The 26,859-nt window shown below is 45.6% G+C and overlaps 1 protein-coding gene across 1 annotated transcript; it reads right to left on the reverse strand.

Annotated features, from left to right (window-relative positions):
- Positions 1-52: 52 nt before the first annotated feature.
- Positions 53-23,939, reverse strand: LOC150049419 (tumor necrosis factor receptor superfamily member 10B-like). Its single transcript, XM_090353726.1, has 10 exons — positions 23,874-23,939; positions 23,541-23,687; positions 16,306-16,378; positions 13,572-13,685; positions 11,655-11,766; positions 8,422-8,666; positions 6,893-6,909; positions 6,313-6,444; positions 4,494-4,551; positions 53-3,203 (listed from the first exon to the last, which is right to left on the reverse strand). The coding sequence occupies exons 1-10, from the start codon at positions 23,937-23,939 to the stop codon at positions 2,902-2,904; spliced, it is 1,266 nt and encodes a 421-aa protein (XP_090209852.1). The 3' UTR covers positions 53-2,901.
- Between the last annotated feature and the right edge of the window lie 2,920 nt (positions 23,940-26,859).

Consider the following 26,859-nt stretch of genomic DNA (forward strand, 5'->3'; position numbering starts at 1 on the left):
AGCCAGCCCATACATGAAAGTCAGTGAGACTGAAATTAATCAGACACACACACACACACACACAAAACAGAGCTGAAGCCGGGGGCGGTGGCTCACACCTATAATCCTAGCTACTCAGGAGGCTGAGATCTGAGGTTCAAGGTTCAAGGTTTCAGAGTCAGCCCAGGCACAAAAGGACCTGAGATTGTTTTCTCCAATTAACCTCTAGAAAAGTGGGGCTTGGCTCAAGGACAGCACCCAGGTCACACGACCCAACAAAACAAAACCAAAAAGAAAAAACAGGGCTGAATAGAGCTCTGGCTCAAGTGGTAGGGTGCTAGCTCTGAGCAAAAAAAAAAAATCTCAGACACTGCCCAGGTTTTGAGTTCAAGCCTTAGGGTCATCATAAATAAAGGAGAAAGCAAAACAGGGCAGAATGAGAACATGGAACCCATTCTGAGTCCCACCGTCACAGCATTTAAAACTGGTGTTTCAGTGTCGTTCACAGAAGTCATGTGATTACAAAGGGCTATGGCCCCCAAACAGGCCCTCTGTATGCCTCCTTTTCCCCTAAGAAGGGCTCTAGGGTTCACATGGGAGACACCATCTTAGTTCCGCATCAGCAGACACTTCACATTTACAAGCCCTCCCCATGGGATCATGGCTGTGGTCGGGAACAGACCCTTGGCTCTCTTCTCTGGGTCCAGACAGGACCAAGTTCACTAACATGCATGAGAAACAGCATGTAACACGGAGCTGACTTTAACACTATTGATAAAATATATCTCCCCCCTCCTCAGCAACAGAGGAGGCAAGGAAGTTCAAGGGCGGTTACAGTAGCTCTTTACAGGTAGAGAATCAATAGTACATCATTTTGTGGAATGGCAATGCACATCTCTAATCCCAGCACAGTTCCAAGGCTGAGGTAGTCCCCAGTATCACCAACCCAAAATGAATCAAATATAAAATTGTCTTGTAATACAACTCAAGTCATCCAGCAGCAGTTGAAGAAAACTGCACCTGAGAAACTGGACAAAAGCACTAAGGTACTACAGATGAGGACGCTGCTGCTTTCTCCCTTGCATACCTTTTGTTTCTATGTTACGTAACCTAACTAAGTAACCATGTAAACAGCTTAGCAATTGCAATTGTTTTAGAATACTTGTACATACAAATTTAGAAAACATAATAAGAGGGGCCGGGAGTTTGGCCTAGTGGTAGAGCGCTTGCCTAGCATGCACAAAGACCTGGGTTCAATTCGTTGGTACCACATACGTAGAAAAAAGCCGGAAGTGCTAAAGCTCAAGTGGTAGAGCTCTAGCCTTGAGAAAACATAGTAAGAATTCAATAGTAAACAAACATACATACATTCATCTGACATATACATATATATAAATACATCCTTCCATAAATAAATAGACGGATAAATGTCATACAAAGTGCTCTGAAGTGAGTTAAATACCAGCCCTTAGGGGTTTTTTTTCATTGTTATTGCTTACTTCTATTGTTCTGTAGTACACTGGGCTTGAATTCGTGGCCTCACACACACACATCAGACTGGATTTGAACCACAATCTTCTTGAGCTCCCCCTTTCCTTAAGATTAAGGACAGGAGCTACCAGCACCTGATTGTTTTGTTTTTCTAGGCAGGTTTTGTTTTGTTTTTCTAGGCAGGTTTTCATTAAGTAGCTGAGGCCCACCTTGAATTCCTAATCCCCCTGCCTCAGCCTTCTAGGTGCTGGGATTACAGGCTTGAGGCACCAAAAACAATGCATAATTTCTATTAAGGTGCAAAGTACGGTCTATGACCTAAAAAACTAAATGCTAACAACAATTTCCGATGCATTTACATACATAAAACCACCCCTTCCCTGTCCCCCCCCCCCCAAAAAAAATGCTCATTCTCAGTTTGCTTAACAACTTCTTGAAAAAGTTCCATGACTTCAATGCCCTGACTCCTGCATGCCAACCCCAGGTGCCAAGTGCAGAGGAGGGGTGTGGGGCTGAACCTGCTCTCCTGAAGATGAAGCTGTGAGGTTACAGAAGCAGCAGCTGAAGACTCAGCCTGGCTCCAGTTGCCATGGAAGCCCAGATGGCCGTGTCCAGTGCATCTCAGATGGAGGGATCTCCAGCTGGGCCTGCAGAAGAGCCACCACTGCCATGGACTCACGTGGACCCCCCGGTGTGTCTGTCTCCAGGCGCTGAGACAAGAGCCCCACGAGAGACATGGTCTGAAGAGTCACAACAGAGGAGAGCAGCTCTGCATCTTGGGCCTCTGTCCAGGGCTTGTGATGACGCCAGGCCATCGGAGGCAGACTGTGTGGCTCTCCCTGTGCCTGTGTCCTCACCACGTGAGGAAGCAGTCTTCACAGCAGCCACGCCTGAAGCAGCACGACACTGGGAGGTTGACCTGTATCGGGAGGATTCTCTTCCCCCGTAGCAGATGTGTGAAGAGGGGCTTCACATTACCACAGCCCTCCACCTGAAAGTTGCCCGGTTCACTTAGGACGGTTAGGGGTTCCGGACAGTGACTGTCCTTGCTGCTCCTGAGAAATGCATCGGGCTCTCCAGACTTTCTCTCTTACACTCCCACTGTGCTGCACAGGGGGCGGCTTAGCTCCAGCAGAGAAATCAAAATGTGATTATAATTTAAGACTGGCACAAGTTTGGGTGCGGACAAAAGACTTAGCAACTCTTGAGCTACCCTGAGCACCAGCTCAAGCACAGAGAGGAGTCCTTTCCCAGCCCTTCAAAGCCCACTGCCCACCCGCTTTCCCTTGTTTCACTGGAGTGTAGTTTTAACTATTCAGTATAATAAATGTTGCTTATTAAAAATATAGAAAAATTTAAAAAGTTCCAGGACTTTGTTAGCTCTGGGATGGAGGTGAAGATAGTGGACGGGGCTCTTGAATTGTACTTTCTTCAAGCAGAGCCCGCCAAATCATCCTGATAAATGAACTTCCCAGAGTGCACCACATGGTCCTCAATTTTGTCCCTGGCGCATCTCTCTTCCAGGGTTTCCAAGGCGTCTAGCAGCTGGTTGATGGAGGCACGCCGCCCTGTCTTTTGTAGCCACTTGAGCAGCATTTCGTACAAGGCGTCATCTGGTGCTCTAGCTCTGATTAGGGAGATGTCGTTGTCGGAGAGCCCCATCAGCCTCATGAGCTTCTCCCAGCATTTCCAGGGAATGACAGTTGGGAAGTAGGGGAAGAACAGCTTCAGGGCTAGGAGAAACAGACAGGTAAGCTGGAATCACACCTCACAATGGGTGGAGAGGCTAAGTCAAGTCCAGGGAGAGAAAAGGTGGGAATGTACGAGCTCCTAGAGCAGGTGAACCTTCTGTCCCAGGCCACAACGCCTCCGCCCAGCTACAACTGCACCTGAGGCCCGAGGAGCTGATCCTGCCCGAAGATGCACACACAGCATGAGGAGGAAATAAACAACAGACAAAAACAAACAAACAAAAATGTGTATCCACACACTAGTGGCTCATGCCTAGCTACTCAGGAGGCTGAGATCTGAGGATTGTAGTTCAAAGCCAGCCCAGGCAGGCAAGTCCATGAGACTGTTATCTCCAAATAATTAGTAAAAAGCTGGAAGAGGAGATGTGACTCAAGTGGTAGAGTGCCAGCCTGAGTGAAAAAGCTAAGGGACAGCACCTAGGCCCTGAGTTCAAGCCCTTGGGAAGCAGGGAGCTCTCAGGGCTGTGGTGGAGGAGATGAGACTTGGAGGAAATCGGAAATACCAGGGGGCATGGACAGTCTCTCTGAACCAGTGCCAGGCAACAAGTGACATTCATTTGGATATGACATGGTCGTTTACTCAACATATGCAAGATATTAACATTTTATCCTGTGATCAGCATCATTCAGCTGGTACCTGGTTATCTTTCTTTCTTTTTCTTTTTTGCCTCAAGCCTTTGGAATCTGGTTTGTGGGTTACCCTGGAGCTCACCGAACTAGGCCTGGCCATAGGTCAGTCAGGAGCTCAGAAGCCTCCTTGGGCCAGGTCTGGTGGCTCATGCCTGTAATCCTAGATACTCAGGAGGCTGAGATCTGAGGATCACAGTTCAAAGCAAGCCCGGGCACAAAAGTCCATGAGACTCTTATCTCCAATTAACCACCAGAAAACCTGAAGTGGCTCTGTGGCTGAAGTGGTGGAGCACTGGCCTTGAGCTGAAGAGTTCAGGAACAGCACCAGGCCCAAAGTTCAAGCCCCACAAAACACACACACACACACACACACACACACACACACACACACACACACACACACACACACACGAAGACTCCTTGGGGAACAGTGGTACCACAGATTATAGCGCAGCTCTTACTGGGGCTAAACCACAGGGAAGGGTGATATGAGAGGTTGGAGGCCAGAAAGAGGAGGACAGGAGGCAGCCTGGGACCCTCACCCCCAGCACTAATTGTCATGGGGTCCTATCAGCTTTGGGGATGAGAGTTGAGTTCTTATTCCCTGGCCTCCTATCCTATTGTCCCAGACAGCACACTTACTCTCGGTGGGGTCTTCTCCATCCACTGGAACAAGCAACCTTTTCTTTGAAGGTCTCTCCTGTAATCAACAGTGGAGATGTCTGGGTAGTCATGTCAGGACCTGGCTTGGCCCTGACAACCAGCCAGCCTGGAGACCTCGAGTATGACCCTGCCTCCCAATAGCCTTAAAAATCCTGAAAGTAGGGGCTGGGAGTTTGGCCTAGTGGTAGAGTGCTTGCCTAGCATGCACAAAGCCCTGAGTTCAATTCCTTGGTACCACATACATAGAAAAAGACAGAAGTAGTGCTCAAGTGGTAGAGCTCTAGCCTGGAGAAAGGCCAAGGACAGTGTTCAGGTCCTGAGTTTAAGCTCCAGGACTGGTAAAAAAAAAATCCTTAAAGTTTAAATAATACTTAAAGATAAATAGAACTTTGGGTGACTGTTTAAAAATGTAGGCTAAACAATAAACTAGAAAATAAAATCAAAAGAGTCTAATTTAAAGCCAAGCATGGTGGCCCAAGCCTGTAATCCTAGCTACTCAGGAGGCTGAAATCTGAAGATCAAGGTTCAAAGCCAGCCCTGGCACAGAAGGACCTAAGACTCTTATCTCCAATTAACCTCTAGAAAAAAGGAAGTGAGACCTGGCTCAAGGGTAGAGCAGTAGTGCTAAACTCAAGAACTCAGGGACAATGCCAGAGTTCAAGCCCCATGACCCCCCCCCCAAAATAGTCAAATTTATAAAAGTTATAGAAACTAAGCTAGGTACTGGTGGCTCATACCTAGCTACACAGGGGGGTGAGATCTGAGGGTCATGACTTAAAGCCAGCCCAGGCAGAAAAGCCTGTGAGATTTTTATCTCCAATGAACCACCAAAAAGCCAGAAGTGGAGCTAGAGCTCAAGTGGTTGAGTAGAAAAAGCTAAGGGACAGAATCCTGGTACTAGCACCAAAAGAAAGTTATAAAATAAATACAGAAAAAAATGTTCTTAAGGAAAAAATAATTTATCTACAGGAAAAAAGTTATAATTTTATTCTTGAAATATCTTCTGTGATAAGAGAAATATTAAAAATTGACAAGATTTCTCTTCTTCCTAGATTACTTTTTTTTTTTTTTTTTTTGGCCAGTCCTGGGGCTTGAACTAGAGGCCTGAGCACTGTCCTTGGGCTTTTTCCTCTACTACTTAAACCACAGCACCACTTCTGGCCTTTCTATATATGTGGCACCAAGGAATCAAACCAGGTCTTCTTGCATGCTAGGCAAGCAATCTATCACTAGGCCAAACTCCTGGCCCCCTAGATTACTTTTTTATACTGAAGTTAATGTCAAGAAAAATCTTAATTATTACTATGGAGGAAACCTTATGAATAAATTCTAAACTTTGACTAAAATTATAAATTACTGCCAGGCACCAGTGGTTCATCCGTGTAATGCTAGCTCCTCTGGAGGCTGAGATTAAGAAGATCAGGGTTCAAAGCCAATGTAGGCAGAAAAGTCTGTAAGATTTTATCTCCAAATAAGCAACAAGTGGTAGACCTTCAGCCTCACAAGAATGTTAGGTTCTGAGTTCAGGTCCTAGTACCAGCACACACAAACATACACAGAGCCCAAAATACATCTAGCTTCGCAAGGAAGAGTTAAATGAGTTCTAAGACAAATACTCAGGCATTATTTAATCATTAACAGACATCCTGAGCCACTGCATGCGTGCACTGCTCTAGGCCTTGGCACAAACATGAAGTGGACGGTTTTGCAGAGTGCCTCAGCCACTCACAGCCGTACTGAACAGTCCTCTCGCCTCCCTCCCCTGCCTATACACTAGCACCTCCTGTCCCCCACTTACCAGCAGACAACGTGCCTCCTCTGGGGACTGTTCGTCAGCATTTGTCTCCAGGGAAGACTGCAAAGGAGGGCTGCTTACAGCCTCGTTGTGGTTATTATCCTGAATCTCACAATGTCCTGTGGTACAGGAGATCTTGGGAAGGCAAAGAGGTGACTCAGAAGTCTACTTCCAGGGCTCCAGGCAAGGTCCCCACCCCCTCCCAATGGGGGACGCCTGAAGTGGGGACATGCTCAGATATCCACTATCTGCTGCTGACACCAGGACCCTAGGGCTGTGCCAGGGAGTCAGAACCCCCTCCCTCCCTGTTCCCAGGGGCAGGGGTGGGTCCAAGTGTCTCTCCATAGCAAGAGGACATGACTGCAGCCTGTTAGAAGCTCAAAATGGTCATCTGAGGCTTCAGAGCCTCAAGCCACCAGAGATGATGGCTGCAGAGCACACAGTGCCAGAGCCAAGCACTCCTCTGAGCGAGGGCTGTGGAGCCACAGAGTTCAGGGCTTTTCCTGCAGAGCTGACTATATTATGGCTGGAAGTGGTTCCTAAACTCACCATCCCCAGTTGCAAGTTAGGAAAACTCACTTACATGGTCTGATGCATGGCCTGCAACAGAAGGTAGGGAGAGGGATTAGCATGTGGGCACAGCATCAGCAGACCCCACCACCTCCCTAGGCAGAGTGGAGGGGGCCCAGTGTCACTCTGGGTTAGCCTCCAATGGGAAAGAAATAGGAAGAAACTGGGAATAAACGTAATAAACACATGCAAGCTAGGCCCCAGGGGCTCATCCCTGTAATCCTAACTACTCAGGAGGCTGAGATCTGAGGATTGAGGCTCAGAGCCAGCTTGGGCAGAAAAGTCTATGGGATTCTTCTCTCTGAGTAACCATCCAAAAGGCTAAAAGAGTAGATATAGGGGCTGAGAGGTTGAGCTAGTTGGTAGAGTGCCTGCCCAGCATACAAGAAGATCAGTGGTCAATTCCTCGGTACCACATCCATAAAAAAGCCTGAAGTGATGCTGTGGCTCAAGTAGTAGAATGCTAGCCTTTCGGAAAATGCCCAAGGATAGTGCTCAGGCCCTGAGTTCAAGCCCCCAGGACTGAGAAACAAAAAAGGAAGTATGGTTCAAGTGGTAGATGGCCAGCCTTGAGCAAAAAAAAAAAAAACAACCACAGAGAGAATACAAGGCTCTGAATTCCAGCCCCAGTACTGACAATCATAAACATGGGATGGCTCACATGTATATTCCTAGCTGCTCAGGAGGCTGAGGTCCAAGGATCACAGTTCCAAGTCAGTCTGAGCATGAAAGACCATGAGGTTCTTATCCTAATTAACCACCAGAAAACCAGAAGTGGCATGTTCAACACGGTAGAGCCCTAGCTTTGAGCTGAAGAGCTCAGGGACAGTGTCTAGGGCCAGAGTTCAAGCCCCATGTCTGACAAAAAAATAATAATAATAATAATAAGCCAGGTGCGGTGGCTCACACCTGTAATCCTAGCTATTCAAGAAACTGAGATCTGAGGATCAAGGTTCAAAGCCAGGCTGGGCACAAAAGGGCCTGAAACTCTCATCTTCAATTAACCCCAGAAAACAGGAAGTGGGGCTTGGCTTAAGGGTAGGGTGGTAGCCTTGAGCTGAAGAGTTCAGGGACAGTGCCCAGGTCAAGTTCAAGCCCCATGACCCACAAAAATTAATAAATAAATTCAAAGTCAGTCTGCAAGCAAGTCTGTGAGACTCTTACTTCCAATTAACCACCAGAAAACTGGAAGCAGAGCTGTGCCTCCAAGTGGTAGAGTGCTAGCCTTGAGTAAAAATAAGCTCAGGGACAGCGCCTAGGCCCTGAGTTCAAGCCCCACGACTGACAAATAAACAAACACATGCCCAATCTCCGCTTTGGGCAAAGCTGCCTTATTCTCTCCAAGTCCTGGCTGAGAGAGGATCTAGTGAGATTCTGGTGTTGATGCAGCATCTCTTGGGTAGTGATTGTGTGCCAATCACAGAGAACAGGAAGAGTCAGGCTGAGAGGACATGGGTTTGAGACCAAAGGGAGGGTATTTATGGGGGAGACATGGAATAGGGTGGAGAGAGAGAGAATGACTCATGCCTCAGCCATACTTACCCTTCATACAATGAGATACTTTCTTCCGATGCTTCCAAATGACAAACCACAGAATCACAATCACAATCACAATCACAATCAGAATCCCAATCCCAATCGAGACTGTGAGAAGACAAGAAGAAGAAGGCGCCTCTGTGGTGGGGGTCACTGGCTCTTCAGGAACTCTGGCCCCTCCAGTGGTCTTGGGGACACACTTGCGGTCACTCCAGGGGGTACAGGGGATCTCATCCTCCCCCTCAGTGCACCTGGGTATACACAGGGAGGAAATAGAGGGTTTCCATGAGCAAAGGCTAGCCAGGTGAGACAGAAGAGAAAAGTCACCCTCCCTGCCCAATGTCCACAAAGGAGGGACAGATTTCTCATGTCTGCAGGTGCCCCCACCCTCAGGTCTGAGTCCCTCAAAACTCTGGCTACATGAGTTCTTCAGCTTTGGGTCCTTCTCTGCAGAAGACCCTAAGAGGTGTCTTGCTCCAGGGGAAGGACACAGACACTTCTGACCACCACCACTGAGACACATGCCTTGCCTCACTGGTGTGTGTGTGTGTGTGTGTGTGTGTGTATGTGTGTGTGTGTGTGTGTGTGTGTGTGTGTGTGGTGGGGCTTGAACTCAGGAACTAAGCAGAGCCCCTGATCTTTAGTGCTCAAGGCTAGCACTCTATCACATGAGCCACAGCTCCACTTCCAATTATTTTTTGTACTTAATTGGAGGTAAGAATTAATAGAAGCCAGGTGCCACTGGCTCATGCCTGTCACCCTAGCTACTCAGAAGGCTGAGATCTGAGGATCCTGGTTTGAGCCACCAGGGCAGTAAAGTCTCTGTGAGACTTAACTCCAATTAACCTCTCAAATCTGGAAGTGGTGCTGTTGCTCAAGAGGTAGAGCAATAGCCTTGAGCATAAAGATACTCAGGGACAGGGGCCAGGAGTTTGGCCTAGTGGTAGAGTGCTTGCCTAGCATGCACAAAGACCCAGGTTCGATTCCTCGGTACCACATACTTAGAAAAAGCCTGAAGTGGTGCTGAGGCTCAAGTGGTAGAGCTCTAGCCTTGAGAAAGTCCAAGGACAGTGCTCAGGCCCTGAGCTTAAGCCCAGGACTGGCAAAAAAAAAAAAAAAAGATACTCAGGGACAGCGCCTAGGCTGTGAGTTCAAGCCTCATGACTGACGGGGGGGAGGGGAAGGGAGAGAAAGAGAGAGAGAGAGGGAGGGAGGAGGGAGCAAATAGACTTTCCTTCCTGAGATTGCCTCTGAACAGCAATCCTCAGATTTCAGCTCCCTGAGTGGCTAGGATTATAGGCATGAGACACTGGTGCTTGGCTCTAGTCAACTTTTAATACAGCTGATCTTCCTACCAATCACAGCAAACACCAAGGGGTCAAAGAAGAGGAAATTAACCGTTGGCCTCTAAAATCAGAAACGGACAAGATATATCTTATCAGGGGCCAGGAACATGACCTAGTGGTAGAGTGCTCACGTAGCATGCATGAAACCCTGGGTGTGAGTCCCAGGAACCACATACACAGAAAAAGGCAGAAGTGGCACTCTGGCTCAAGTGACAGAGTGCTATCAGTGTTCAGGCCCTGAGTTCAAGCCCAAGCAATGGCTGGGGTGGGAGTGGAGGTGGACAAACAAGATATATCTTATCAAGGGATCGGGGACCTGGAGTAAGGCTGGCACTGCTGACCAGGTTCTTCCAAGAACCTTGAAGGAAGTGAACACAGGCCTTGTTATGACTTTTATTATAACCGTTCAATTGTTTTTATAGACCTCTGTATGCACACGAGAAGGTTAAAAACCACATATTCCAGGAGTTTCGCCTAGTGGTAGAGTGCTTGCCTCGCATGCACAAAGACCTGGGTTCAATTCCTCAGTACCACATACATAGAAAAAAAAGCTGGAAGTAGTGCTGAGGCTCAAGTGGTAGAGCTCTAGCCCTGAGAAAGTCTAAAGACAGTGCTCAGGCCCTGAGTTCAAGCCCAGGACTGGCAAAAAAAATCATATCTTCCTATAGAATTAATGCATACCTTCACAGAACACCAGCAGTATTCTGCTCACTGTGTGTTTGTGTGTGTGTGCACGCGTGCAGAAATAGTACTGGGGCTTAAACTCCGGGCCGAGACACTGTCCCTCAGCTGTTTTTGCTCAAGGCTGCATTCTATCACTGGAGCCACAATTTTTTGGTGGTTAATTAAAGATAAGAATTTTACAGACTTGTGCTGGTAGTTTGGCCTAGTGGTAGAGTGCTTGCCTTGCATAAACAAAGACCCAGGATCGGTTCCTCGGTATCACATACATAGAAAAAAGCCAGAAATGGTGCTGTGGCTCAAGTGGTAGAGCTCTAGCTTTGAGAAAACTTGAGGACAGCAATCAGGCCCAGAGTTCAAGCTCCAGGTCTGGCAAAAAAAAAAAAAAAAAAGAATTTGACAGACTTTTCTGTTTGGGCTGGCATCAAACCATAATCCTCAGATCTCAGCCTCCTGAATAGCTAGGATTACAAATGGTGCCTAGCTCTATTCATTCTTTTTTTTTTTTTTTTGCCAGTCCTGGGGCTTGCACTCAGGGCTTGAGCACTGTCCTTGGGCTTTCTCAAGGCTAGAGCTCTACCACTTGAGCCACAGCACCACTTCTGGCTTCTCCTATGTATGTAGAACCGAGGAATTGAACCTGGGTCTTGGTGCATACTAGGCAAACACTCTACCAGTAGGCCAAACTCCTGGCCCTCTAGTCATTCTTTTATTTTTTTTATTTGTGGGTTATGGGCCTTGAGCTTGGCCTGGGCTCTGTACCTGAGCTCTTCAGCTCTAAGCTACCATCCTACTCCTGGGCCTGGGAATTGGTCCCTGAGCTCTTCAGCTCAAGGCTACCACACTTCCCTGTTTTCTGGAGGTTAATTGGAGATAAGAATCTCAGGCCCTTTTGTGCCAGGCTGGCTTTGAACCTTGATCCTCAGATCTCAGCCTCCTGAGTAGCTAAGATTACAGGTGTGAGCCACCATGCCCGGCTTCATTCTTTTAGAAAGCAATTAAATCATGTCTTAGGGCCCATCAAAGTTCAGGGAGGCTTATGTCCTAGCCTCCTGTAGCTAAGGGACAAGTCACTTGGCCAAGAGGGAGATGGCAGGTGGAGGGGTTCCAGGCTGAGAAGAACCCCATGGGGTCAGAGAAAGGGGTACAAGGAGATGTAGGTCTTATAGGATCCTATTGGTCTACTGGGATCCCCCAGCTCCTTCATTTTACCTAGGTCTACATCTCTGGCAGATCTCAGGGGCTTCTGGTGTCCGGAAAGTGCCAGGCTTGCATTGGCACACTGTGTCTGAGGTTGTGGTGCAGGCCCTCTTCTCTTCTTGATCTGGAGACAGAGCACAAGTATGGAGAATGAGTATCTCTGCTTGCCTCAATGGCCTTCCTCATGGCAAACCCCAGCCCTTCCCCATCCCACTCAGCTGAACTCAGGAAGCAATGCTGATGGCCCCTTGCTGCAGTAACCCAGACAGGGTACACACAGGACAGTTCCTCTCAGCTGTCACCAGTAGGTGGTGCTATTCAAAAGGAGTGTGATTATCATTTACTGTGTTGTATCATGTAGGCAAAGTCTTTTAGACAGACGACAAGGTCTAGCAGATATCAGCTCTGAGCTCTACGGAAGAGAAATGCCCTCGGGTGACCACTCCAAAGCCTAGCACTGCTGGAGATTGGAAAGAGACCTTAGGATATGAAGGCACCCAAGTAGAAAGAGCCTTGTACCTGTCAGAGGCTGACAGGATAAGACAGCCTGGATCAGGGACAGCTCACGTGAAACCCCGCCCTTTCCATTCTTACAGACCTTTGGCTTAAGATGGAAGTGTTTCTGTGGAAGGTTCTTGTAAAGAGAGGACTGAGGTGAAGCAGAGTCTTATTTTCTGGGTTTTTTTTTTCTGGGGTTTGAAAACACTCTGGAGCCTAGGCTTTTTTCCTCCTTTTCATTGTATCCACTTTTACTCATTGGCTAGCGCTCTACCAATTAAACCATGACTACTCCAACCCTGTCCCTGGGCTTTTTTTTTTTTTTCCTGGAACTCAAGGTCTGGACACTGTCCCTGAGCTTCTTTTGCTCAAGGTTAGCAATCTCCCACTTGAGCCACAGTGCCACTTCTGTCTTTTTCTGTGTATGTGATATTAAACCCAGGGCTTCAAGTATGCGAGGCAAGCACTCTACTACTAAGCCACATTCCTAGCCCTCCTTAGGCTTTGTAACTCAAAGCTAGCACTCAACCACTAGAGCCACAGTTCCACTTTAGCATTTTGCTACTCAACTCACGCTAGGAGTCGCACAGACTTTCCTGCTTGGACTGGCTTTGAAATGCAATCCTCAGATCTCAGCCCCCTGAGTAGCTACGATTACAGGCATGAGCCACCAGTGCCAGGCAAGAGTCTGATCCCATGGGGAAGGAAGGGTAGTCTCCATTGAAAACCTGGAGGCTAATGGCAGGGACAGTCGAGACGCTCTTGGTGGCCACGCCCTCTGGCCTTTTGTCTCCTTTACCCTCCCCTCTGTGTCCAAAGAGATTTATTTTGGTCAAATGCAAAGCAGACCAATACTGGAGGTGACTTGGAATCTGTCAATGGGTCCAAAATCCCTGGCAGAGTGCGGGAGACTCAGGACAGATCTAGCATTGAATTCAGTGGGCATGGCTTCTGAATGCCCTGAGTTTATTGAGCTCTAACCTTGCACTGCAGACTGCCTCAGCCATGCTGGAAGGTCTCCCTCCAAGGTAGCCATGGCTGCCTCTGTGTCCCCACACAGCCAGCTCTCCTGGGGGCTGCCTGCCTACCCTGTGGTAAGCTGGAATCCAGGTCTCTGAGAACAGGCCAGTCGAAACTCCCACTCCATCATCTCACGCCTCCATGCCACAGGGGCCTCTGGTTCTTACTTTCTTTTTTTGGTCAAGGGGCTTGAACTCTGGGCCTGGGCACTGTCCCTGAGCTCTTCAGCTCAATGCTAGTGCTCTACCACTTTGAGTCACAGCACCACTTCCAGTTTTCTAGTGGTTAATTGAAGGTAAGAGTTGCATAGACTTTAGTAGCCAGGCTGGCTTTGAACCGCAACCCTCAGATCTCAGCCTCCTGAATAGCTAGGAGTAGAGGTATGAGCCACCAGGGCCGGCTGGTTCTTACCTTCTTTGCAGACCGAACAGAGCCTGCAGTTAGGGAGGGAGTTAGTGTGATTGGTATAGTCCACGCCAGCAACACATGGCAAGCAATTCTTATCCTTTTCTGATAGGTAGAAACCTGAAGAGCAAAAGAAAAATCAATGAGTGAGCAGGTTATTGCTTCTGCATCTACTAGACATCTTTTGAAAGCACTGCTGACCAGAAAATAAGGCAAGGGACATAGAGGTGCTAATTCTTAGTGTCTGTGGCAGCACAGGAAAAAAAAAAGCCAAGTTCAATTCACAATGTACTTTTCAACCTCAAATCTCCTAAATGTTAACATTCCAGCCTAAACTCAATGTAAAACACTGAAGGGTTTTTCTTAAGTACTAAATTTTCAAAATCTAATATACTCATAATATTGGCAACTAAGAATTAACATAACACACTGAAAAAAGAAGCAAAGACTTGAAGTGAAGCAGGCAGAGGGAAGGAAATAACACAGATTAGAAAAGAAGTTAACAAAATAGAGATGAGAAAAACCACCAAGAAAATTAATGAGACCAACCATCTTAGTTCTCTGACCAGATAAGCAAACTGACACCAGCCAATGGGACCAGGGAAAAGTTTATTTTTATTTATTTATTTTTGTCGTGGGGCTTGAACTCGGCCTGGGAGTTGTCCCTGAGCTCTTCAGCTCAAGGCCCTACCCTTGTGCCAAGCCCTAGTTCCCATTTTCTAGAGGTTAACTGGAGATAAGAGTCTCAGGTCCTTTTGTGCCTGGGCTGCCTCTGAACCTTGATCCTCAGATCTCAACCTTCTCAGTAGTTAGGATTACAGACGTGAGCCACCGTGCCCAGCTAGCCAGGGAAAAGTTTTGAAAAATACAAATTATTAGAATCTGAAATAAGAGGAAGGCCATTACTATTGAATCACAGAAATGAAAGGCTAGCCGGACATGGTGGCTCTCACCTATAATCCTAGCTATTCAGGAGGCTGAGATCTGAGGATCATAGCTCAAAGCCAGCCTGGGCACTAAAGACCGTGAGATTCTTCTCTCCAATTAACCACTAGAAAACTGGAAGTGGCCATGTGGCTCAAGGGGTAGGGTGGTAGCCTTAAGCTGAAGAGCTCAGAGAAAGTGCCCAGACCCAGAGTTCAAGCCCATGACCAACAAAAAAAAGAAAAGAAAAGAAAGGCTGCACAATACTGTAATACTGTGAACTCTGTACAGACATCTGGGATCTCATCTAAGAAGCATGGAGACTTAAATGATTGTAATGTGCCTATCTGGTGCCCCACCCCACTAAGGAAGGCCATCTTTTTTTTTTTTTTCCCCCCGACAGTCCTGGGCTTGAGCTCAGGGCCTGAGTACTGTCCTTGGACTTTCTCAAGGCCAGAGCTCTACCACTTGAGCCTCAGCACCACTTCTGGCTTTTTTCTATGTATGTGGTACCGAGGAATCGAACCTGGGTCTTCATGCATGCTAGGCAAGCACTCTACCACTAGGCCAAACTCCTGGCCCCAGAAGGCCATCTTTGATAGCTACCATTGTATTAAACTTCCTGGAATATGCATTGTGATCAGTGCCAAGGGCTCATGCGAGTAACATGAGTCACTGTGACTATGTAGCAACTTCTTGCTAAAAAATATCATGTAGTTGAGTGCTAGTGGCTCACGCCTATAATTCTAGGTCCTCAGGAAGCTGAGATCTGAGGACTAAGGTTGAAAACCTGCCTAAACAGCTAATTCTATGACACCCTTATCTCCAATTAAAACCAGCAAAAAGCTGGACATGGAGCTGTGGCTTGCTCAAATGGTAGAGTGCTAGCTTTGAGCAGAAAAGAAAGCTCAGGGATTACATCCAGGCTCTGAGTTCAAACTCTATGACTGACAGGAAAAAAAAAAAAAAGAAGTGTGTTTGATCTTGTAGAACTTTGATTACAGTTTACTCTGGAAAGAGAATGATCTTGAGGGTAGAGGTAGTAATTTTTTTTATTTGGATAATGTTTTTTTTTTCTTGGCCTTGGAATAAGTTATTAGGTGAAGCAACTTGAATTATGGATTACTATAGTGACATATGTCCTGAGCTTGCCAATTCCTAGAGTGGAACCAACTAGCCTTTAATAAAAGTCAAAATTTGCTGTCTGCTGCTGTTTTGAGTGAGTGGCTGAGCTAGCAGACAGATGTACTACTTTTTTCAGGAACCAAACCCCTTATCAAGTGATTTCTTGGGCCTGTACTAGTATACTGTTTTCCTTGAAAAAGCATGCATTGACCAGACACTGGTGGCTCATGCCTGTAACTCTACCTACTCAGAAGGCTGAAATCTGAGGATCACAAATTGAAGCTAGTGCAGGCAGGAAAGTCTGTGAGACTCTTATCTCCAATTAATCACCAGAAAACCAGAAGTGGTGCAATGGCGCCAAACAAAAGTGGTAACCTTACACAAAAAGAGCCCAGGGACAGTGCCTAGGCCTTGAGTTCAAGCCCTAGTGCAAGCACACGATAATAATAAAGCAATTAGATTCAATTTTTTTTAATTCTAGACCCTTAGATGATACTATACACACAAAAAAATAACTCAAAATAGATGAATCTTAGCAGAAAACATGGAGATCAATCTTCATAACCCTGGATTTGACAATGGCTCAATAAATGCCTGTTGAATAATGGAGCTAGGAATTGCAGGGAACAGAGACTGAAAGAACTTGGAGCCAAGGTAGTGTAGAAGGCAAAGGGTCAGTCTTAGGATATACCTGCATCACACAGCTTTTCCTTAGGTCTCTGTTGACCGGATAGTGGAATGCCGGTGGCTGGGGCAGACTGGATCTGTGGAGAAAACAGAGCCTGGTATTAGTGTCTTCCAGTCCTCCCGCTCACAATCTCCAGCTCCATGCTCTTTCTCTTACCCCACCCTCAGCCTTCACCATTGCCTCACAGAACCTGGATCTTGTTTCAGTTCTACAACTTTCAATCATTTGTGTTCCTATTTGTCTCTTTGTTTCTTTAGGTTTAACCAAGTTATATGTATTCTCCTTTATTACTTTCTCTTCTTAAATAAAATGTTTAGTTGAGCACTAATGGTTTACACCTGTAATCCTAGCTGCTCAAGAGAATGAGGTCTGAGGCTCATGGGTAAAGGCCAGCCATGAAAGGAAAGTCTGTGAGACCCTTATCTAAAATAAACCAACAAAAAGCTGTAAGTCGAGCTGTAATTCTGATGGTAGAATGCCAGCATGGAGTGAAAAAAGCTAAGCGAGAATGCCCAGACCCTGAGTTCAAGCACTAGTACTAGTAGAAGAGATTGGGGGGAGTAGGGGACAGTAAAGAGAAAAAGAGAGAGACTATCAATAAAAAGGAGTTCTTTTTCAGATAGTGGGAAAGTATAGATAAGTTGCTGCTTTTTTTTTTTGGTCGGCCTGGGGCTTAAACTCTGGGCCTGGGCGTTGTCCCTGAATTGTTCAGCTCAAGGCTATTGCTCTACCAGTTGAGTCACAATCCCACTTCCGGTTGTCTGGTGCTTTATTGGAGATAAGAGTCTCTCGGACTTGCTTGCCCAGGGTTGGCTTTGAACTGTGATCCTTAGATCTCAGCCTGAGTCGCTAAGATTACAAGTGTGAGCCACCACGCTTGGTTCTTTCTTTAATTTTGTGTTTGAGACAAGCTCTTGCGGCGTGGCTGGGCTGGTTGAGGAAAGTGTAGGAAATGTAAACTAACCTAGTGATCCTTATTTGTGTGGGGGTAGAAACTGATGACACATCTTTAAGGCTAAAGCCGTAAATCCTCTCGTCATAAGGCTATCAGCCCTTAGCCAGAGCCTATCAGATCCTTCTACATTTCACCCATGTCCCTCCTTCCAGGCCAGATTTTTCCTTCTATGGTTACCAGAGTTTGCCTCCATGACCTTTGTCACCTGTGCTGGTACCTGTCCCTGATCTAGTCAAGTACCAATGGCTCACACTTATCATCCTAGTTACTCAGGCTCAGGTGCCAAGGCTCCTGGTGTGAAGCCAGCCTAGGCAAGAAAGTGAGACTCTTATCCAATTTAAACAGCAAAAAGCCAGAAGTAGCTCAAGTAGGACAGTGTTTGAACAGAACAGAAAAGGCAAAGAGACAGTGTCCAGGCCCTGAGTTCAAACCCCATGACCAACCAAAAAAAACAAAAACAAAGAGAGAAGTATATTAACCATAATAAGGCTGGATTCTTTCAAAATGTCTTTACTTTCCATGAAACAAGGTGTGTGTGTGTGTGTGTGTGTGTGTGTGTCTGTATCTGTGTTCCTGTACAATTATGGGTATATGTGTGTGTGTGTGTGTGTGTGTGTATATCTGTGCTTCTGTACATTTATGGGTGTGTGTGTCTGTGTCTGTGTTTCTGTACATTTATGGGCGTATCTAAAATGGCACAGGCAAAGTCATGTATACATGGATAGCTTTATGAGCAAAAGTCAAATCATGGATTTTCTCATGTCTAATTTCCACATTTGCTTATCACCTTTTGCACAGCTACCTGCTCATTAGGGGGAAAGTATAGGTCTTCCTAAGCAAAAGTGTCTTCCTAACAAGATAAAGTTTATGGTTTCTTTGCATCACTTCTGTGTCTGTCCCAAAACCAAAACCAAACCAAACCAAAACAAACCACCCTGGCCAGGCATTGGTGGCTCACACCTGTAATCCTAACTACTCAGGAGGCTGAGATCTGCCGTCTTTTTTTTTTTTTTTGACCAGTCCTGGGGCTTGAATTCAGGGCCTGGGCACTGTCCTTGGGCTTTCTCAAGGCTAACACTTTACCACTTGAGCCACAGCATCTCTTGTGGCTTTTTCTGTGTATGTGGTACCAAGGTATGAAACCCAGGGCTTTGTACATGGTAGGCAAGCACTCTACCACTAGGCCATGCTCCCAGCCATCTGGTTTCTCATTTCAGTATTTGCTTTGTTTTGTGTATACTGAGGCTTGAACTCAAAACCTGGAAGCCATCCCTGAGCTTTTTTGCTTAAGGCTAATGTTCTAAAATTTAATCACAGCTTCACTTCTGGCATTGCTGTTAATTGGAGATAAAAGTCTCATGGACTTCCTTGCCCAGGCTAGTTTTGAACCTCAATCCTCAAATCTCAGCCTCCTTAGTAATAAGGATTACAGGTTTGAGTCTCTGGAAGCTGGTGACTCATTGATATTTTAAAAAATAATTCCATAATTATTGAGATTATATAACGGTTAATGGTTTCCTGGATCGCATGGCTAAACCAAAGCTCTAATAATTTAATGCACAGCCAGATGGCAATGGCTCACACCTTAATCGTAGCTACTCAAAGAAGCTGAGACCTGAGGATCTCAGTTCAAAATCATCCTGGGAAGGAAATCCTGTGAAACTTGTCTCCAATTAACTACCACAAAAAAGCTACAAGTGAAGCTGTGACTCAACTGTTAAGAGCACTAGCCTTGAACAAAGAAGCTCAGGAACAGAACTCAGGCCCTGAGTTCAAGATTCAGGGTCAGTGGACACCGACACAGGCACACAGACACACAGACACACAGACACACAGACACACACACACACACACACACACACCCCACCTCCACCACCACATTAATGTAAAACCTGTAATATTTTTGCTCAGGTTTGGATAGGCTTCAGTGAGTCCCCCAAGAGATCCTGTGTGAAGTTTGGTCCCAGGTGGTGATGTTAAGAAGAGTGGGTCTGGGGCCAAGAGTGTAGCCTAGTGGTAGAGTGCTTGCCTAGCATAACAGGGCCTTAGGTTCAATACCTCAGTACCACATACACAGAAAAAAATCCAGAAGTGGTGCTGTAGCTCAAGTGGTAGAGCTCTAACCTTGAGAAAGCCTAAGGATAGTACCCAGGCCCTGAGTTCAAGCCCCAGGACTGGAGAAAAAAAAAAGAGAGAGAGAGAAAAGAATGGGACCTTTAAGGGGGAAGGGACTAGTAAGGTGAGATTACGTCATTGCCAGGCCTGGCCTTAAAAGTGATGAGTAATTATTAGTTCATCAAAAGACTCCTACCCTTGGGACTCTGCCTGCAGGTTCCTAGTGCCATTACACCCGTGATGTCACACAGTCAATAGGTCTCTTGTCAGACATGAGGTAGGTGATCTGGAATAGAATATTCCAGAATAGTGAGCTAAAAAAATATACCTCTTTATCCATGATACTGCTTCAGGCATTTTGATACAGCCATGAAAACAGGTTGCTTAGAAGTTTCTGCATTGCTTTTGCTTAACATGCAGGTAACCTGGAAAGGCCTAATTGGCTAGAACTTCTACAGCAAGTACTTAGAAACTGCTTTTGTTATTTAAAAACAGGGATTCACAGGCCAGGAGTTTGGCCTAGTGGTTAAAGTGCTTGCCTAGCATGCATGAAGACCCAGGTTCAATTCCTCGGCACCACATATATAGAAAAAAGCCAGAAATGGTGCTGAGGCTCCAGTGGTAGAGCTCTAGCCTTGAGAAAGTCCAAGGACAGTGCTCAAGCCCAGGACTGGCAAAAAAAAACAAATAGGGATTCACCCTTTCGCAATAGCCCCCAAAAGAATAAAATACTTAGGAATTAACTTAACCAAAGACATAAAGGAATTATTTAAAGAAAACTATAAAAGCCTTACAAAAGAAATTAAAGAGGACACTAGGAAATGGAAAAGACATCCCATGCTCATGGTTAGGGAGAACCAACATAGTGAAAATGGCTATACTGCCAAAACTGATATACAAATTCAATGCAATCCCCATCAAAATCCCAAAGACATTCTTTTTTTTAAATTTTTTATTGTAATTAGTAAAAGGATTACATGATATTTACCAGATAGAAGGTGCATTAATTCACATACATTGATACCCTTTCACATGTCTTGGTACCCATTACCCTCCCCCCCCCAACCCCCAAAGACATTCTTTACTAAAATAGAAGATACAATCTGAAGGTTCATATGGAACAAGAAAAGACCTAGAATAGCCAAAACAATTCTAGGCAAAAAGAGTAATGCAGGTGGTATTAGAATACCAGACTTCAAACTCTACTATAGAGCCATAATAACAAAAACCGCATGGTATTGGCACAAAAATAGACCAGAAGATCAATGGAATGGAATAGGAGATCCAGAAATAAAACCACATACCTATAGTCAACTTGTATTGGACAAAGGAACCAAAGGTATACAGTGGAACAAACACAGCCCATTCAATTACTGGTGCTGGAAAAACCAGGCAGTCACATGCAGAAAACTAAAAATTGACCCTAGCCTTTCGCCATGCACAAGCAATAACTCAAAGTGGATCAAAGACCTCAATGTCAGACTGGAGAGCATGAAACTGCTACATGATAGAGTAGGAGAGACACTGGAACTCATAGGCACAGGCAAAAGATTCCTGAACAGAATCCCAGGGTCACAACAGATTGGACAGAGACTAGATAATTGGGACTACCTAAAAATAAAAAAAAAGTTTCTGCATAGATAAAAGCATAGCCACAAAAGTAGAGAGACAGCCAACCAACTGGGAAAAGATATTTACCAATAATACTTCTGACAGGGCTGGAAGTTTTGCCTAGTGGTTAAAGTGCTTGCCTAGCATGCATGAAGACCCGGGTTTGATTCCTTGGTACCACATACATAGAAAAAAGCCCGAAGTGGTGCTGAGGCTCAAGTGGTAGAGCTCTATCCTTGAGAAAGTCCAAGGACAGTGCTCAAGGCCTTGAGCTCAAGCCCAGGACTGGCAAAAAAAAAAAAATAAATACTTCTGACAAATGCTTAATATCCAGTATCTACAGGGAACTCAAGAGACTAATCTCCCCCAAACCCAACAAACCATTCACTAAATGGGCAAGGGAACTAAAGAAAGAGAGACTTATTGAAAGAAGAGATTTAAATGGCAGAAAAGCATATGAGAAAATGTTTATCATCCATGGTCCTAAAGGAATTGCAAATAAAAACAACCCTAAGATGCCACCTTACCCCAACAAGAATGGCCATGATTTTGAACTCAGACAATGACAGATGCTGGCGGGGTCGTGGAGAAAAAGGAACCCCACTGCACTGCTGGTGGGATTGTAAACTAGTTCAGCCACTCTGGAAAGCAGTGTGGAGGTTTCTTAAAGAACTGAAAATAGACCTTCCCTGTGATCCCGCCATACCTCTCCTGGGCATCTATTCCTAAACATCATGACCCAAGATATGATAAGGACACCTGCTCAGCTATGTTCATCTCTACACTATTCACAATAGCCAGGCGATGGAAACAATCCAGATGCCCTACTGCAGATGAATGGATACAGAAAATGTGGTATATATACACAATGGAATTCTACATAACCAACAGACAAGATAAAATAATGGCATTTGTAGGAAAATTGATGAATCTAGAGCGAGTCATGTTGAGTGAGACAAGTCAAGACCAAAGGAACAAAAGGTGCATGGTATCCTTAATATGTGGCTATTAGATCCAAACAGTACAAGAGTGAGGACTCAATATTTGCATACCCAATGCTATGAACATGGTATTGGAAATATAAACACAACTACATAGACATAAAAACCTATGACTCTATAGACATAATATTTTATTACAGATTAATATGTATCTATGATATACAAACCCTTAGCCTAATTTTGATTATGTTCTAAAAACTAAGTGCCAGTGATTATATATAGAGATTCCCTTCTTGAATACTTGTTAAACATGTCATTTGAAATATGATGTAAAAAATCAATGGTAATAAATTCTTTAATTAAAAAAAACAGGGATTCATAAGCCAGGTTCTGGTGGCTCATGCCTGTAATCCTAGCTACTCAAGAGGTTGAGATCCCAGGATCATGGTTCAAAGCCAGACATGAAAGTCTGTGAGACTCTGATCTCTAATTAACCATCAGAAAACCTGAAGTGGTGCTGTGGCTTAAAGTGGTAGAACCCTAGCCTTGAGTTGAAGATCTCGGGGACAGCACCCAGACCGAGGGTTCAAGACCCATGGGTAACATTCATCATCTTCATCATCATAATCAACACAGATTCACTGGTACTAGTAGCTCATGCTTGTCATCCTAGCTACTCAGGAGGCTGAGTTCTGAGGATCTGCGAGAATTTCATCTCCAATAAACTACACAGAAAAGGCCATGAGCAGCGATATGACTCAATCAGTAGAGTGCTAGGGTTGAGCACAAAGAGGCTCAAAGACAAAGCTCAGACTTCAAGACCAAGGACCGGCAAAAATAAATAAGTTAATAAAAATTAAAGCACTGACTCATTACTTGGGCCTACAACTTAACTAAAGTCAGGCATCTCTACCTCTGCTTTGCCTTTTACTGCTTTGTGCTCTGTCAGTCTCACTTTTTTGAAAAAAAAAGTTTTTAAAAGTTTCTTTTCTTTTCTTTTTTTAAAGCAGTCCTAGGGCTTGGACTGGGCCAGGGCGCTGTCCCTGGGCTCTTTAGCTCAAGGCTACAGCTCTACCGCTTTGAGCCACAGCACCACTTGCGCTTTCCTGGTGGTGGATTGGAGGTAAGAGTCTCGTGGACTTCAGTTCCCAGGCTGCCTCAGACCTCAGCCTCCTGACCTAGGATTACCAGCTTTAAAAACTTGTTGGTGGTTGTTTTTGTTATGTCACCTGGGAAGAAAATCCCTGCCCAGTATCTTTAGCCCCAGGACTGGCAGAGCTGAGGGCACCCCCATCCTGAGGTCACCTCCCTTCCGGTGACCACACTTCCCTTTTAATTCCCCCCCCCCCCATAGGGCCTATGGCTCTGCCTGACTCCATCTTGTGCGGCTGGAGGTTTGCTCCCCCTCTTTCCTTTTAAGTAATGGTCCAAAAAAGTTTTCCATTCAACCTGTCTCTTGGAGTCCAATTCACTGCTTGATGAAACCAAGCCCAGGGGTTGGTTGGTGGCTTCCATTTGTAATTCTAGGAAACTAGAAATCTCCAGACCTGGCTCTAAGCCAGCCTGGAGAGAAATCCAAGCGGGTGGTGCGAGGCCCTCTCCACGAGGACCGGCACCCGCAGAGAAAAGCAGCGGGAGGCTGAAGACGCAAGTTCAAATCTCCCCACGCAGGACGCCTGCCGTGCGTGGAGGCGCACGGGCCTCTCCAGCGTGGGCTCGCAGGGGGCTGGGGTGTAGACGGGGCTGTTGTGCCCCACCCTTGACTGGGGGGGGGAGTCGGGGTGCAGTCCCCAGCCCCCTTCCCGCCCGCTCCCCTCTGGACTCCAGGGAGGGCAGGCGCGCGCTGCCCAGACATGCCCGGGGGCGCAGCCTGGCACCTCTCCAGCGGGTCTCCCCCAACGTCCCGCCTAGCGCAGCCCACGGGGGAGCCTTTCCCGAGCCGGACTCACCACCACCACCAGCAGCAGCAGCAGCAGCAGCAGCCGCAGGACAGGGGCCGGGGCGACTGGGGCCATGGGGGTTTTCCGTCCTCGAGGCTCCTGGGCCTGGCTGGGCTGCGCTCCTGGCCCGGCGGGACGAGCGGGACTCCGCGGGCGCCCGCTGCGGGCCGCGTTTATAGGCGAGGGGGGCGGGGACAGGGTGTCGCAACCTTGGCGGAACTTTCTTAGCTTTTCATTTCTGCCCGGTGAAGAGCTTCCTCCTCCACCCCCTCTCCCTCTCTCTCTCCCCCTCTTTCCCTTTCTCTGGTCTCTCTCACCCCCCACCCCAGCCTGCCAGGTCCTGGGCACTGTCTCTTAGCTTTTCTGATCAAAGCCAGCGTGATTGGAGCCTGGGCTGGCTTTGAACCCCCCCTTCTTAGATCTCAGCCTCCTGAGTAGCTAGAATGACAGGGCACTGGCTGCCAGCCCAGGGACCACCCAGACACGCACCCTGAAACCTTGAAGAAGAGAAGGGAGCTACAAGAGGGAAATGAATGGAGTCTGGTTAGAGCACATCGTGTGGCTTTATAGATATATAACAATGAAAACTCCTCTTGCACAACTGATGGATGCCAGTTAAGTCTTTTTTTTGGGGGGGGGGGTCCCAGTCCTGGAGCATGAACTTAGGGCCTGGGCACTGTGCTTGAGCTTTCTCAAGGCTAGCGCTCTACCACTGGAGCACCCACTCCTGGCCTTTTCTTTGTGTATGGTACCAATGAATTGAACCCAGGGCCTTATGCATGCTAGACAAGCACTCTAAGACCAGCCCATGCCCCTGGCCCCCCAATTAAATCTTTTAAACTGTCTCATGTAGCTGTAACCCCTCTGTACATCACCTTTATAATGCCATTTTTTAAAAAGTCATTTTAAGCCAGGTGCTTAGTTCAAAATGGTTTCACCTGTAACCCTAGCTACTCAGGACACTGAGATCTAAAGCTCATGATTTGAGGTCCGCTTGGACACTAAAGTCCACCAGACTCTTATCTCTGATTAACCAGCAAAATCCCAGAAGTAGATTTGTGGCTTAAGTGGTAGAGTGCCAGAGGAATCGAATCTAGGTCTTCATGCATGCTAGGCAAGCACTCTACCACTAGGCTAAACTCCCACTCCATCACGTAATATTTATTTTTAAAGTGTTGCTTCTGTATAAAAATACACTGGAGTTTAGTATACGTTTATGATCTGATTTATATTGTTTCTAGTTATTTTGTTTTAAGATTTTGTGTGTAAGCTATGATTTTTTTTTTAGTATAAAGGTACTAATCAGCAGTATCTTTATTAAACTTTCTGTTTGATTAGTGTTCATCTTCATTTATTTGTTTAACATGTTTTGAATGCAGAAATAATCAGGAAATCCTTGACAAAATTTAAATTATTTTAATTCTGACTCCACTGATCTAATTTCTTTCGGAAGACAAGACCTCCTATTTTGCTATTTTTATGTTTTTTGATATGTAACAACAAAATTAAACACATTATGATGTATTTATAAATACCATTAATCTTATACAGCTTTTACTTATGAAGGAATTTCTACGCTATTATATATCAAAACACTTAAGACTTTTCTTTCAATGATCAGAAAATTCCCTTTTTTAGATATGCTTTTTTTTTTTTTTTTTTGCCAGTTGTGGGGCTTGAACTCAAGGCCTGAGCACTGTCCTGGGACTTTTCTCAAGGCTAGAGCTCTACCACTTGAGCCATAGCACCACTTCCAGCTTTTTTTTTTCCATGTATGTGGTGCCAAGGAATTGAACCCGGGTCTTCATGCATGCTCGGCAAGCACTCTACCACTAGGCCAAACTCCCAGCCCATAGATATGCATTTTTTTTTTTTTAGAGCTAGGTTATGTTTTCAAAGCAACATTAGTTCTGGGCATGCTGACACAACACACTAAATCCAAGTTGTATAGGATGCAGGAGGATCAGCAGGTGAGACCACACTCACTGGATGAAAGTAGCTGCAAGACTGTCTCAAAAAATGAGAAGAAAAAACAGCTGGAGCCATTGGTCAATGGTAAGGTGGGTAGGCCAGCCTGGGTCTAGACTATGATTTTTTTTATGTCTATGTAGTTGTGTTTATATTTCCAATACCATTTCCATAGCATTGGGTACACAAATATTGAGTCATCGGTCTTGTACAGTTTGGATCTAATAGCACATATTTAGGATACCATAAGCCTTTTGTTCCTTTGGTCTCATCTCACTCAACATAATTTGCTCCATATTCATCCACTTTTCCTTGAATAAGACGATTTTTTTAGTTTGCTTTCTCTGAGCATACTAATTAACTAAGATGGTTAAAGCTGAATGGTTGACTCCTGCCCCTACAAGGAAAATATCCTATGACAGTTGTACAAAATTCATAGTAGTTTTTCCTCAAGCAAGCTTTATCAGATTACATTTCTAGTTTGCTAAGAATCCTTACCAGGAAAGCTGGTTGAAATTTGTCAAAGTATTGTATGGGTTTTCCTTTTTTTGTGTGCTATTAAAATAATAAAGTTGACTTTCACATGTTAAATGAATTTTTAGGCTATATTTCACTTGTCATAGTAGATTATTTTCTTACATATTACTGGATTTGATTTAGGTAGCCTGCCCTTCCTTCTTTCCTTCCTTCCTTCCTTCCTTCCTTCCTTCCCTCCTTCCTTCCTTCTCTCTCTTTTTATTTCTGTGATCTTGGGGCTTGAACTCAGGGACCATTTTTACTCAAAGCTAGTGCTCTCTCACTCACAGCTCCATCTACTTCTTTGGTAGTTGGCTAGAGATAAGAGTCTCATGGACTTTCTTGCCCCAGGTGGGCTTCAAACCACAATTCTCAGATCTCAGCCTCCTAAGTAGCTAGCATTACAGGCATCAGCTACTGGCACCTAGCTTGTATTCATTACTTTTTTAAATATTTTGTCGCTATATTCACCAGACATTGGCCTATGATTTCTTTTTCTGTAATGGCTCTG

This window comes from Megascapheus bottae, chromosome 20 (assembly GCF_031878675.1).
Source record: "Megascapheus bottae isolate mThoBot1 chromosome 20, mThoBot2.hap1, whole genome shotgun sequence".
In the NCBI taxonomy this organism is placed as follows: domain Eukaryota; kingdom Metazoa; phylum Chordata; class Mammalia; order Rodentia; family Geomyidae; genus Megascapheus; species Megascapheus bottae.